A 15,169-nucleotide genomic window follows, 5' to 3' on the forward strand; every position below is an offset into this window, starting at 1 on the left:
TTTTCTTGTTTTGAGACAGGTCTCATGTATCCCAGGCAGGCCTCAAAGCTGCTCTTTGGTAGAGGATGACCTTGAACCTCTGATCCTCTTATCTCCAGCTCCCAAAGTCCAGGATTACAAGCATGCACCACCACACAGTGTATGCAGTGTCAGATATCTAAGCCAGGGTTTTGTGCATACGAGGCAAGCACTCTGCCAACTGAGCTGCAATCCTTGCCCCTACATTTCATCTTGAGAAGAAGACAAATCTTCACCAGGAAAGGCCATGGTACTTTAAGCTTTCACAGCAGCCAGTAAATGGCTGGATGGAGACACAAGCCCAGCCTTAAGTGTTTTGGATTTATGTAAACTAAGGAACACTAATCTCTTGCACACACCAACTTAAATAAATGAGACTATAGCTAGAGTCAGGTCTGACTTGGAATCCCTACCTCTTTAGGTCACTATGTATTCCAGACAATACAAATGAAAAAAATTTTTTTGATTTTTTTTTGTGTATTTCATACAGAACATCCCAAACAATCTTAATCAAAAATATGGAATGCTTCATAAATTTCCATGTCATCCTTGCACAAAGGCCATGCTAATCTCTGTATCATTCCCATTTTAGTGTATGTGCTATTGAAGCAAGCACAATACAGATTTTTTAAGGTGTTAATTTAGTAACTTGTTCTAATTCTCATTTTAGTGACAAGGTTCTTTGATTCTTCCTTTTAAAAAGTCATTCTTGCCTGACACAGTGGTACAACTTGGAGTCCTAGCTACTCAGGAGGTTTAGCAGGAGGATTACTTGAGCCCAAGAGTTCAAGATCAGCCTTGGCAACATAGTGAGACCCCATATCAAAAAGTCATTATGGATGAAGACCTTTTGCACAGGCCTTTTCTGGACAGGGAAAGTTCTTGGGAATAGCTAATGCTTTACTCAAACCGTGAGTCCCCAGAAAGGCTCTGAATTGAGGGCATCAACACTCAAGCCTTTAAACACTGCTTTATAGATAGCAAGGAAAGTAGACAACCTTCTGTCCTATATTCCAATGTAGAAAGCTTTCCCCTGCCAAATTTCCCCCACAGAAGCAGATGGGCTACAGGAGGCTTCAGAGCCATAGCCCATAGGTCAGCATGGCCTGTGGGAACCCAGGACCAACTGGAGAGGGTGATTATCTGGTTGCAATTGATTAAAGCAAGGATGAGTTGCTCTTTTGGAGATTTTCAAGTCCATTAGTGAGAAATGGAGAGAAGTTGGCTTTCTTTGGGGAAATGATAATATCAGTTTAGAAGATTTTATTTTATTTTTTTCATTATCATGAAAGCCAGATTATAGACTCATCTCACATTATCAGTCTACGGTGCTCTTACCAAAATCCTATTAATCCTTTCAATCTGTTATTGTAGAATTAACCCCACAGCAGCAGGAACAACAGTAGTGGCTTTTTCTTCATCTGGTAGTCTAGTGTTCAATAGAAAAAAATTATATAATCAACATTTTTCAAAGAAATCATCATTGAACATGGCTAATGCTATGTTATTTGGAACTTGACATCGATATCCAAGCTTCTTGTGGATTTATGTATCAGAGAACAAAAGCCTGTATGCAGCTCTTGTGAAAACCTGTTCCCTATTGAGCACTCACTTTTTCAATTCTTGCCTCTCCACAGGGTGTAAAGGAGCATAAATGTGGGATTTGTGGGCGTGAGTTCACCCTGCTGGCCAACATGAAGAGACATGTGTTGATCCACACCAACATCCGTGCCTACCAGTGTCACCTCTGTTACAAGAGCTTTGTGCAGAAGCAGACCCTCAAGGCACACATGATCGTCCACTCCGATGTGAAGCCTTTCAAATGCAAGGTGGGACTAAAGGGAGGACTCTAGGGCCTAAGCAAATACTTGACAGGCAAGATCCAGGGAGCCTTCTACTCTGTTTCTTCAGTGGACTACTGAGTCTCGGAATAGGTCCTTGACCCACCCTCCCTTCTTGTCCCTTTTTCTACTTCATATGTGTTCACAGTAGTCCTTAGCTGGCCCTGTTTATGACAATGTTCCATCAGTGCTTAGGGGGTTGAGGTAAGCAGTTGAAAAGCCTGAGCTCGGAAGGCCCATTGTAGAATGGTTTGGTAGAGGATGAAGGTACTGGGGGACGGGGGTTGGGATTCCTGCTCTAGAGTGGAAAAACCAGGCATAGCCCTGTTCCCCTTACAAATCAATATGGAGGCACAAAAAGAAATCAGAAAATTTAGCACAGTCCTCTGTCCCTTTCTTTCCTTCCTTCATCTCCTCTTGACACTTGGGTCGAACCTTAGAATTTAAAGGCAAGCATCCCAAAGGGAATTCTGGCATGTTGACTTCCCTTCCTTTGGATACAGACTCAGTGGTTAGATTGCTGGTTCTTATGACAGCTGCAGCAACATTCACAATCATCAAGATGTGGAACCAACCTAGGTACCCAACAAAGGATGAACAGATGAAGAAAACATGACATATATACACAACGGAGTACTATACAGCCATAAAAGGAACAAAATCCTGGCATCTGTGCCAAACATGGATGGAGGCCGTACTGGAGGACATTAGGTTAAGTGAAATAAGTCAAGCACAGAGATAAATACCACATGTTCTCACTCATATGCAGAAGCTAAGTAAGTTGACCTCAAAGAAGCAGAGCTTAAAATGGTGGTTACCAGAGGCAGGGAAGGGAAGGCTAGAGAGGAGACAGAGGATAGTGACGGGGTGTACGAATAAGTTCTAGTGTGACTAGTTAACAAGACTTTATTGTGTGTTCCAAAGTAGCCTGAAGGAAAGATTTTGAGTATTCCAAATATGAAGAAACAGGTCTGAGGTGATGAGTATACTAACTACCCTGATGTGATCATCACACATTCTATACACGAATCTAAATATGACAGCATACCCAACAAGTATATACAGTTACTATGTGACAATTCAAAATATTCTAAGCAACAGAAAAAAGAAAAGGATTCCAAAGCTAGCCCTTCAAAGATCCTGAGAAATGCCTGCCTGAGCTGAGGAAGAACTGTGAACACAGCCTTTCAAGTACTTTTCCTTTATTCCTAAGCACCATGTGACCCAGGGACTAAGCACCTTTGTTCAAATTTATGTGTCAGATTACTTTAGTTAGATTCTTATTTCATCGGCTGAGAAAAATGTGTGAGTTAGAGATCTGTAAAGTCCAAGGTCCTGACTGGCGTTACTCATAAGAGCATGACTGTTTGAGGCTGCCCCACCCCAGCGCTGCTTCCTTCTGCACTTCTAAAAGCAGCAGGAAGGTTACTCATGCCTGGATAGTTTGAAGACTACAGGGATGGGTGTCATCCCAGTCAGGAAGAGTGGGCAGGGGGACAAAAGGGAGATCTTTCACTCAGACATCAGTGAAGCATGTCTATGTGAAATTCCAGGTTTCCTTTTCTGTGACTGTACATGGGCTGGGGTGTGGATGACACACTTTGTGCCACCATATCCCTGAAATTGCACTCCCTCCTTCCAGGGGAGGTTGCTGCTTTCATCCCTCGGCAGCATGACCCCCACCTGAAGGAACCCCCTGTGAAGTTAACTTCTTTCCTGTGTTGGCAACTTCTCAATGGGGTGAGGGGTCAGGAACCAGATCTTCCCTAGTCTGTGTGGGCATTGTCCAAAGGCCAGAGAGGGGGCCTTCTCCCCCCAGTCCTTTCCTGCCACCCACTTCTGTTTCCCCTTCTTTTCTCCAAGTTTTCAGTGATTTGAAAAGCCAATCTATGTCCATCTTGAGTCAGTGGCCTCGAGGAGTAAGAAGCAGCATGTTTGGAATGGGCTGCATCACTTTCAGGGCCCAAAGCAAAATGGAAACCCAAGGTCTGTTTACCTGGGATGAGCAATCTCAGGTGCAAGAAGAGCATTAAATCAAACCCAGGACCCTCCTGAAAGGGGAGCCCTGTGTTGAACACCTCAAAGTCATTGGGCTCCACAATGCACCTCTTCTCTGTCACCTCAGACACTTCACTATTTCCTTTCCCACTCCATCGAGCCCCTCAGTGCTTCCCCTTTGACAGCCATTCCCCCTGCAGAGATTTCCTGTCTCCTACAGTGGAGCACAGGCAGGCTCTCCTTTTTTCCATTCTTCATTTCATGTCGTTTTTCCTCTTGGACTTCCAGCATGAACTGTATTTTATCTAAAGGTGTTAGAGTATCAAAGGAGCCACATTCTAAAGAAATCCGTAAGTGGTCAGTCCAGCCATCTTTCACCTGCATCTCATCCACTCTGATCCTTCAGTAGAGGTATGGTCAGGCCAAAAAAAGGAGGAGGAGGAGGAGGAAGAGGAGGAGGAGGAGCCCCTGAAATGGAGGGATATGTCGGGGCAGAGCCAATATAAGCAGTGTGGGGCTTTGGGGGGGTGCATTCTGTGACAGTTATCTTCTCTAGCCTCAAAGACTTGTAAGATTTCCTGAGCCTGGCAATGCCTAAGGATCTAGAAAGTTCTTTGTGGTACCAGTGCACAGAAAACTGCATAGAGCAATGCAGCTGGGCCCAGTGCTGCAGTGAGCCATCCTAGATCAGTATTTCTGCCCTTTGTTCACAGACAACTTTGTCCTTCTTCACCTCAATGACAGTGCACCATACATAGTTACAAGGCCATGAGACAGCTTTATGGCTCAGAAACTCCATTTTGTCCCTTCCCTGAGGGTTAATTAGATTCTTGGTATCTGGCCCACCCACATCACTAGATCCCATAAAACAATGTGTAATACGTGGAATTCCAGCCTTGAAAAGATACACAGTTTATACTTCACAATGGGAACAGGAATTGGACTGCTCATCTAAACAGTGTGCATGTCCTCTCAAGAAGGCAGACTCTAGGTCTTCACATATAGAGTGTTGTCTCTTATTAGGAAAAACAAATTGGCAAATAAATAGCATTTGCAACAAATTTAGGTGACCCTTCTCCAATTCTTAGACATTTCTGAAACAACAGGTGTCAGTCATCTTTCTGCTTCAAAGTACCAGCAGGAGGCTGTCGGGTCCTTTCTCTCTCCATCCCTACCTCCATGCAAGGTGTCACCCTACTTAATATCCTTTTGGAACATCACTCCTCTTCATTTCAACAGACTTTCAGAGCATGTATGAATTAGAAGTCATATACGCTCCTTCATTTGTATGAAGAATGTATGTTGGATGTGCCATCTTGAGATAGTATCCTATGGACCTTGCTTCCTATCCATGTTGGGCTGGATGGAAATCTAGCCCTGAGTGAAGGTCATAGGGGCTGGGAGGGGATGAACGAGAGATGGAGGCCACTTGTTCATTGCTATGCAATTTATAACTAACCGAGACAAATCTCTGGCCAGCCATGTGGCAATGGTGGAGAACAAGCCTCAATAGCTACACCCACATTCATAACAGGGAATGTTATTCTCTTCTCATGATTGACATGGCTAGAAAAGAGGCAGGCCTTGCTGCTGCCACATGTCAACAGTTAGCTCTGTCTCCTTTGCCCCAAAACTTATAAGAAGATTCTTTTAGTAACAGATTCTAATTCCTTCAGATTCTCACCATTAAAATCTGCATGAATCCTTTCTCCTATTGCAGTGTGAAATAGCTCTCAGTTAAAACAGCTGTCCTCAGTGAGCAGAAATGCTCACTAGCTGTGGCATTAAGCGTTAACAATAGAATGGAAAATTAGGGGACACAGAAGATTTCCATTCTATGTTTCTTTTCATATATATATATATATATATATATATATATATATATATATATATATATATATATATATATATATATATATATATATATATATATATATATATATATATATATATATATATATATATATATATATATATATATATATATATATATATATATATATATATATATATATATATATATATATATATATATATATATATATATATACACTCTGGGCTCTTGCTATTGGCTTGACTTCTGAACTCCTAACTCCTGGGAGCCGGCTGGAATTTCTCCAGAGACCCGGCCTGTAGACTTAAGCCATGTTTCAGAAATATGCTTCCCAGATTCTGCGTCAGCACGCAGGTCTTCATTTGAATACCATCCTTGTAGCGACCACACTCCATAATAGCAAAGAACCAGCTGCTGTCTTTGGAAAACTTGTCCAGGAAAAGCCTCCATCCAGAATTTCCGGGACAAATTCTCTTTTGAGATGGGTGAAGCCGGGAGCTGCCTAAGTTATGAATCACCAGGTCATCTACCAGCCTTTTCTGCAGCAGAGGGCTGAAGGCTGGCAGGCAGCTCTTGGAAAAGGGGTGAGGTCACCTTCAAAAGGGGCTGAACTTGCTCTGTCAAAACTGATTCTCGGCTGTTTGATGCTCCTAAAGGAGAGAAAACAGACGGGGGCACTTTGCAGGGACCAATGCCTGGGGTTAGGGTTTTCAGGCTGGCATGGAGGGGGTTAAGGCAATGACCAGATAGCAGCCTTTTGGCAGCAAAGCCCTCCTCCTCGGCAGAAGGAAGGATATAGCTGTATGAACTGCCTGCTTAACAATGCCTCACATGTCCCCAGGGGCCCGCCTGCAAATAGATTTCATCTTGCTTTCTCTTGTACTTTTCAAAGCTTCCTGTTTTCTCACGGTCCTTTTGGACAGTTTACAGTCTCTCTCTCCTCCCTCCCTCCCTCTCCCTTTGAGGAAAGGAACACCCTTCTTATTAAAGAAGAGAGCGAGAAGAATGCAAGGGAAGGGCAGTTGAGCAGAGGCCATTCTCCTGGGCTTGCTGCCGACTGCAGCTCTTTGACCTTTCCTCTCCGGATAGGAAAACGCGGCTTCCTGGGGCATCTGGGCTCTGAAGCTCACCTCAGGCAGCTGGAGGGAGGTTCAGTGTAGCTTGACCTTCTGAGGGCCTCTGGGCTCAGCCAAGTGGCTGCAGCTGCCATTGCTCTGTCTCTGCCTGTAGCTGACTTCTTCCTGGCAGCTGCTGCCGCAGGGGTTCTTGGGAAACATGAGGTGCCTCTAGGCCCTGGACCTGGAGGTTGGGGTTGGGAAGGGCACCAGAGGGCCAGAGCAAGGAGGCTGGAGCCAAGAGGACGTGTGCCAGCTGCTTCAAAGGCAGCCAGGAGACCAGGGAGCCAGAAGGTGGGCTCTTCCCAAAGCCTGCGATCTATAATGAATCTCTGCTTTCCATCCACAACTCCTGGACTAGATTTCTATTGGGCCCCAGCTCACCTGGCAAGAATTTAGCCAGAAGATTTTTCATTTGGTTCTTTGGTGTTTGCTCCAAATAATTTGGCTTAAAAGGTTTGCACCCTTGCTGGGGCACAGTATCTCATACCTGTAATCCCAGCACGAGGGAGGCTGAGGCGGGAGAATTTGAAGCCATCCTGGGCTATAGTGAGTTCCAGGACAGCCAGGGTTACAGAAGGAAACCCTGTCTCCAAAAAAAAAAAAAGAAAAAATCAAGCAAAAGAATATATCGTCTTCAAATATCTTTCTGGCTCTAGAATGCTAGAGTCTACTAGGCACTTGATGGTAATAAGAGCTAATATTTTATTAAGCTTTTATTGTTTGTCAAGCACATTACACAATTATCTCATATGATCCCCTCAACAACCTTCTCAAGAAATTGTTTCTTATCAACATTTTGCAGAAGAGAAAACAAACTCCCCATCCTTCTGTATTCTCAGTCACTTCTCTGTCTTCTCAAAACTTAATGATCCATGTAACCCAGTTTTAAAGGATGGATGAAAATATTTGTCTCCTGTTTGTATTAAATTTTGAGGTTCTCTTCCCTCTTAAAATATGGGTAGATGGAGAAGCTGTATTTAATGTCAAGGGTACACTGATGGTGCTCATTCAAGAGTGTGGAAGCAGGGATCTATAGATAGCAAGGCTCGGCGGTTAAGAGCATTGGCTGCTCTTGCAGAGGACCTGGGTTTAGTTCCCAGAACCCACATGATGGCTAACAACTGTCTGTAACTCCAGTTCCAGGGGATCCAATGTCCCCTTCTGACATCCATGGGCACTGCACAACACGGGTACACTTACATACATGCAGGCAATACAATATACTCGTACACATAAAATAAAAATAATAAAATGTTTTTAAAAAGGGTATGGAAGCAGAGGGTAGTCTGCCTGAGATGATGTTGGAAAGACAGAAGTTGTGTCTCTGGCACTTCAGCAGCGCTGCCACCAACATCTTTAAACTTTGCAGAACTTGATGGGAGAGAATTCATCTAGTACTGGCTTCAGAAAGCTCTTGTATTTACAGCTCATGAATAAAGGGGCCCTTAACTTAAATGATTGATTTTTTCCTGAGAAGAAACTAGAGATTTGGTGCTCCCTCTGCCCTTCTTCCATTCAGTTTAATTCCCCTCCCTAACTGCAGGGACTCTGCTTGGAGCTGACATCCCAAACTTCACCCAGACTCCATCATTAGCTGACTCCAGCCTCTTTTCTTTGGCCCCTCTTCACTGAGAGGTCTGTTTCTATGTGTTTCAGAGACATAAAAACTCTGTACACTTGTGCATTGTCACATGACAACAGTCTTCTGTTAAAGATGAAGAAGCCAAGTGTTCTGGATAAGGACCAGAGGGCTGTGGCCATCAGAGGCTGAGGAAGAAGCTGAGTAGCTACCACTGAGATGAATGGGGTCCAGATGCCTCAGGTCCTGTGTCAATTGGCTCCATCCTTCCAAGTGAGGACTTTAGTTTCAAACTGGTGTGTGCAGAGCAGTGGGGAAATGAAGAGAGCTATTACTGGCTGATTTTAGAATTTTGCATGGGGTGATATTTTCCTGGCATGTTTATGTATTCTTCCATCCTAATGCTTGGGTATTCATCGAGTATACCATATATGTATATAGTCCTGTGCATGATACTGAGGCTTGTTACAGAGGAAAGGGAGGGCGGCCTTGAATTGGAGGCTGCTTGTGTACTTTGGGGATCCAGACACCTCTCAGAGTTGACACACCTCCACTTATCTCTGGTGGGGAGGCTCTCCATTGGCTCACCCAGTAGCCTACCACAAGTCATATGGGGTAACTCTAACTCTAGTATATAAAAATTAAATTTACCAACAGCACAAAAACTAGTCTCCTTTACTAATCAGACATACTATAGTTGACCAGACATCTCCCATAATGAACTTCTTCTCAGGCCACGGCGTATTGACTATAGGGGAAAATATCATTTTAAAGGTATCATGTCCCCGTGTACCACTTAAATAGCCCTAGAAGTTTCATATTGAATGGCTTGAGCCAGAAAAACTTGAGAGCAATTCACTAGGGTCATAAAATTCATAAAGGGTCACAAAAGTAGCTTGTCTGACGCTGAAAGAAGCTGGGAGACACCCAGAGGTAGCCATTACAATAAGCATACACTTATGAGTGTGGATTTGTGGGGAGGGAAATTGGTAAGTAGAGATCTTGGGAAGCTGATAGGTGAGACCTTGGGGTAGATGAATTGCAGAATCTTTCCTGACCCAAGTCTCAGGAGGTATGAGAGCCACAAGCAGTGGATCCTTATCACAAGAGTAATAGTTTCCTTGCCTGTGTTATGTATAAGGTAGACTGAAGTGCCCAAAAATATCCACAAAGATACTTGATCCTTATGCCAAATCAAAAACAAAGGACACGTTATGCATTCTTCAAGGAAAAGCCAAAATACCATCTCTTTTATGTGGTGTGTATGTGTGGGGTGTATGTGTGGGGTTTATGTGGAGGCCAGAAGTCAACCTCATGTGTCATTCCTCAGGAGCCATTCAACTTGTTTTTTCAGACAGGGTCTCTCATTGAGACCTAAGGCCCATCAATTAGGCTAGGCTGGCTGGCCAGTGAGCCCCAAGAATTTACCTGTCTCTACCTCCCCAACACTGGAATTAAAAACAAATACCACCACACTCTGCTTTTTACGTGGGTACTGGAAATTGAACTTAGGTTTTCATGCTTGCATAGCAAGCACTTTACCAACTGAGCTATCTGCTTCATCTCTTTAATGAAACACTTTCAAGCCAGTCCAGCTTCTAATATCTCAGCATTTATGCATAATAACTAGAAGAGAAATATCTCCCATCACAGAGGCCAATGCAGAAGGCTCTCATCCTTTCCTTTCAATGATCTGTCTAGCATAGAGACAAGCATATGACCCTGTGCCGGATAGCTTTAGTGTCAACTTGACACACCTGTGTTGAGGGAGCCTCAGTTGGGGAATTGCCTCCATTGGACCAGCCTATGACTATGTCTGTGGGGGAATTTTCTTGATTGTTGAGTGATATGGGAGGGCCAAGCCCACTGTGGGTGATGCCACCCCTGGGCAGGTGGACCTATGTTGTATAAGAAAGCAGGTTGAACGTGGGCCAGGGGAGCAAGCCAGTAAGCAGCATTCCTCTATGGCCAATTCTCCAGCCTCTGCCTCCAGTATCCTATTCTGAGTTCCTATCTTGGGCTCCCTGATGAACTATGACCCAGGAGATGTAAGCTGAATAAACCCTTTCCTCCCTAAGTTGGTATTGGTCAGAGTATTTTGTCACAGCAATGGAGAGACAAACTAGAAAAGACCCCAACTATGCCTGGACTTGCCCAGTAGCCAGCCTTCAGTTTTTCTCTCTCTGTACATACTTTGTTTCCTCATTTAGGGCTTTTTATTCTATAAGTTATCCTACTGAAATGTGCCCCATCTTCTTACTGAGGACTGTCATGTATCAAGCAGGCACAGGGGAAGGGTTATAATCAAAAGGCAGGCCAAGCTTTCATGGATGCAGCAGTCAGGTGGGAAACACATCTTCAATACTAAGTATTGGTCCAAGCAACTGTAGTAGGAACATACCTTCAAATACCCAGGAATCATTCTACAAAGCATCTGAGGTATACTTTTTTTCTAAAGTTGGCCCACAACAGGAAATACCTAATGCAGAATCTTTAGATTTGAAGCTTTTTCTTTAGTCATAATAGAGAAGTGGATAAACTAAGTGAATAAATATATTTTATACATGTGCAAGTCTGAGATTGGTGTCTTAATAAATTCTCTCTAGTGAGAATAAAAGAAAATAAGTGTCTATCCCACATACGGCTTCTCTGGTGGAAGCTGGAGTTGGAGCAATTTTTTTACCCTTTCTCCTCTTTGGTTGTCATTTTTGGTTGTTGCTCTCCCCATCCCGTAGTGTTGGGAACAAAGCCCAGCACTTTGCACATGCTATGTAAGTATTCTGCTTCTGAGTTGTATCCTTAAGCCTTAGGTCACCATTTTTTAATACATGTGGAACACCACCTAGGATACCAAATTCATTCTTGCTGATAAGGAAGCGAATCTGGGAAAATACTTAAAATCCTCAAATAATAAATCATTCAAAAGTACAGGGCCAACTATTTACAATGCATCTGTATATGAATTATCTGGGTCTGCTGTGCAGCCCCAGGCTGGCTGCTCTGACATCCAACATTCTTTTACCTAACCTCCTTTGTCAGGTCTGCCCATCCTTCCAAGGTTGACTCTACTTTCCCTCCCTGAAGAAAAGGGCACCCTCAGTAGTAGAAATTCAGTCTCGGATCCCCAACATTGGCCTTGAAAACCTCTCTCATCAAAAAAGGAAAGCCGATGCAAGTCTTAGTTTGCATTATGCCTAGGGGATGCCATACCTCAAGGGTTCCCTGTGGCAACTCTCACTGCAAATTGCTGCCACCACTTCCCTACCCTTCAGAGGTTGGGGACAGAAAAGAATGGTCTGCCGTTAACAAGCTGGTCTAAAAACAAACCAAAATCCTTCTTTGTCTTCCTCATAGCACAGCCAAAAAAAAGCTGGAACTTCCAAACTTTGCTCTCCGGAGGCATAGGGACTTTGAGAAAGTGCTGCAGAGTAGCTGTTCTACACTTTCTTCCATGGAGAAGTGGGAGATCCACTCCTGTGATCCATCATGCATTGGTACTCTGATGGAACTAGAGAGAAATGATGAAAAAGAAATTAGTAAAACATGTTGGCTGGGACTAGGGAGACAGTTCAGTGGTTAGGTGTGCTTGCTACTCCTTCAGAGGACCAGGGTTCAGTTCCCAGCACGCACATTGGGTGGCTCACAACTACCTGATCATCTGCATGCATGTGATGCACATACGTACACAAAGATATGCATAAAATATTTTTAAATGTTTACTTTTTGTATGCCTCTGATATTCTTACTCCTTCAGATCTCTACCCAGAGAAAAGACTCCTTTCTTAGATTTCTGTTTATTTTAATTAGTTACATAGTGAGTGTGAGGCCTGCTTGGGCTGCATAAAACCCTGCTACAAAACAGAACAAAACAAAGCACTCTTTAATTTAGAAGCTTTGTAATTTGAATTTAAAGATCCTAGACATCTGTGTCTCACAAATCCATCTCACCTGTTCCAACTCAGAGCCTGGGTATGACCCGACCCCTCCCTAATTTCCAGGGGAATAATTTTCCTTGGAGGTAATTTAAAGTGCCACGAAGTGTAGCCACCGCCCTCTAGTTCCCCACAGCTAGAATGCAGATTTTCCCTAACAAGGTCATTGTGTCCTGGTCTCTATCTCCAACAGCTTTGTGGGAAGGAATTCAACCGGATGCACAATCTCATGGGCCACATGCACCTGCACTCAGACAGCAAGCCCTTCAAGTGCCTCTACTGCCCGAGCAAGTTCACCCTGAAGGGGAACCTGACCCGCCACATGAAGGTCAAGCATGGAGTGATGGAACGTGGCCTTCACTCTCAAGGTACTTCCTTAGTGCAAGCCCTGCCCACCATACCCAGTAGGGACAAATAGGAGAGGATGTGCTTTCATGGAGCATTGCTTGGGGTTGGCGGTTATTCTTGCCTAAAAAAGGGAATGTGTTTCCACAGCAGAGCAGCAGGGTCGGACATGAGTAAAGACAACTATGCAGCACTTAATGATGCTGGTGGCACCTTTACTGGTTCCTCTGTCCCAGACACTGCATGGGATACCTTACCACCTTCCATCTTCACAGTCACGCCCAGCTGGAGAACTTCTGTGGGTTCCATTTTGCAGGCTGGGAAACTGAGGCCTCCAAAGTTGCTCATCTGAAAAGTGGCAGAGTCAGGATTTGAACTCGGACTTTTCCAACTCTTTTTCTTTTTTTTAATCTTTATGCGTATGTGCGTATTGCCTGCATGTAGTGAGTGCACCTGTGTCGTGCAATGCCCTGGAGGTCAGAAGAGGGCTTCGGAACTGGAGTAAAGGGCGGTTTGTAGCTGTCATGTGGGTGCTGGGAATTGAACCTGGGTCCTCTGCAAGAGCAGTCAGTGATCTTAACCCTTGAGCCATCTCTCCAGCCCTGCAACTCTGTCTTTCTTATATCCACTTCCCATTGTTCTTAGATAGCATGAGATTTTCCTTTCCTGTTTTTTTTTAAAAAATGGTCTGCATGCTCTGCTGTCCACAGAGGCATGTAGCAGACTCAGTGCCCCCTCCCTGTTCACTCAAGGACAGTTTTCCTGCTGCCCCAGCCCCTGAGTGAGAAAGGCTTTGTGTCTCTTCCACTGAGTCTTGATAGAACTAATGAAAAACTCCTGCTTCCTTTATCTCCTCAGCCCCAGGCCTTTAGCAGTGAAGAGTTTGTGTTCCAGGGCCCCTGAGTGCATCAGGCTCCTCAGTCACCTAATCAACCAGTCCTTTAATAAACAGGCAGTTTTTCAATGTACCCCTAGCCAGTACAGTGACAGAGCTGAGGGAATGTCCCACCTGGGCCCTCTAGGTCCACGTATGAGGAGAAAAGCCAGTCATAAAGAGTTCATAAAATTGCATTAACTGCTTTTTGACCACTACTATGGGGAAGGTTCAGGACAAGATGCTTAGCAGTGTCTTCACTCCTTCCTCTGAGTCCATGAAGGAGCCTGTTCTCATTTTTTTGTGAGAGGAGACCAATGTTTACAGATGGTATACAAACTGCCCCAGGCAAACAGGGCGTCTGAAGGCAGAGCTGGGACTCCAAGGCAAAGATTTCTGATTCAAACCTACACTCACCACCCCAGGCAAAACCATGTATGATTTGTTTACTCCTTGCAAAGTGAGATGGATGGGTGCACAGATTCATAAATGAAACACATGTCTATACACACAGACTGAAACCAAACAAGCATTTTGAGTTTTTTACAACACCCTTGAGTTTACGGCAACTCCTGACTCACAGGCAGCTGTGGTCATAACAAACAAGGGTGGGAGTTTGTTGTGTAAAAAAACAAAACAAATGAAAACTTTTGGCAAACAACAACAACCAACTTTTGGTTAAAAAAAGATTTTCTCTTTTTTCTTGAGAAGGTCTTTCTCTCTAATTAACCACTGAATCTTTGGTTGGTCACATGGCCTCCTGAGTGAGGCCTGGAATTTTCCAGAACAGGTGAAGTCTGCTTCATTACTGGGGTGGGAGACAGGCAGATTACTGGAAGCGGGTCTGCTGTCTGGAAACCTGATGTGGTCACTATAATTTACCTACACTGATGTAACATACTAACAGACATCTAATGGCTCTGTCCCTTAGGACAGGGGTAGAAAACATCACTATCAGAGGGTTTTGCTTTGAAATTTGTAATCACATTTTCAACAATTTTGGTGTCTCCATCTGTAAATGGTAATAACTTTTTTCATGGCTCAAAAAAAAATCATTAAAAAGATGAAAAGAATCCTCCTTGTTCTCTGACAAGATTAAAGCTATAGACAGCTGGCAGAGTTCTTCTCCAGCCTCTACCCTTCCTTTCTGCACTCCCTCTCCAGACCTCAGGGGCTTGGCTCACCAAGGCAGAGACCTTGAACACTATATGCAATGAGTCATTCCCTATGTCCAATGGTCACCACTAACCCCATCCCTCTGGGTCCTCAAACTGAAACTGAAAGTTGGATCCTGTCTGATCACCACGAGGGACATTTTTTATCAGACATGGGGACTTTGTGAGCACCTCCAAGAACCTCTACTCTATAAGTAGGGACCACTGGTTTGGAGTGGCCTCCTTGGTTCCAAGTAGGAATGCCTTGTTTTTGTTGTTTGAAGATGAGATATCTTTGTTACTTTTTTCTTGCAGTATATTACATGCTTACTGTACAAAATAAATGAAATAAGTGCTTGAGAAATGAAGAAAAAATGCACTAATCACTTCAGAGCTCTTGAGTTTTAAGATTCAAGCCAGACATTTTTGGTAGAGTAAGAGAAGAGAGAGAGAGAGAGAGAGAGAGAGAGAGAGAG

The 15,169-nt window shown here is 43.9% G+C and overlaps 1 protein-coding gene and 1 non-coding gene across 3 annotated transcripts in view; one reads left to right on the plus strand and one right to left on the minus strand.

The window, feature by feature from the left end:
* Znf366 (zinc finger protein 366) overlaps positions 1 to 15,169 on the plus strand; it is a 390,083-nt gene that overhangs the window by 370,283 nt on the left and 4,631 nt on the right. For both annotated transcript variants that reach the window (XM_029566146.1, XM_008838473.2), the window contains 2 exons: positions 1,656 to 1,847; positions 12,514 to 12,688. In XM_029566146.1, coding sequence (XP_029422006.1) covers positions 1,656 to 1,847; positions 12,514 to 12,688 — 367 coding nt within the window. The remainder of the gene's footprint in view (positions 1 to 1,655; positions 1,848 to 12,513; positions 12,689 to 15,169) is intronic.
* Positions 531 to 634, minus strand: LOC115071323. The gene has a single exon (XR_003850414.1). It is a non-coding gene; the product is annotated as a U6 spliceosomal RNA (small nuclear RNA).

The sequence above is a fragment of the Nannospalax galili genome, unplaced genomic scaffold (assembly GCF_000622305.1).
Source record: "Nannospalax galili isolate Female #2095 unplaced genomic scaffold, S.galili_v1.0 scaffold898, whole genome shotgun sequence".
Classification (NCBI taxonomy): Eukaryota; Metazoa; Chordata; class Mammalia; order Rodentia; family Spalacidae; genus Nannospalax; species Nannospalax galili.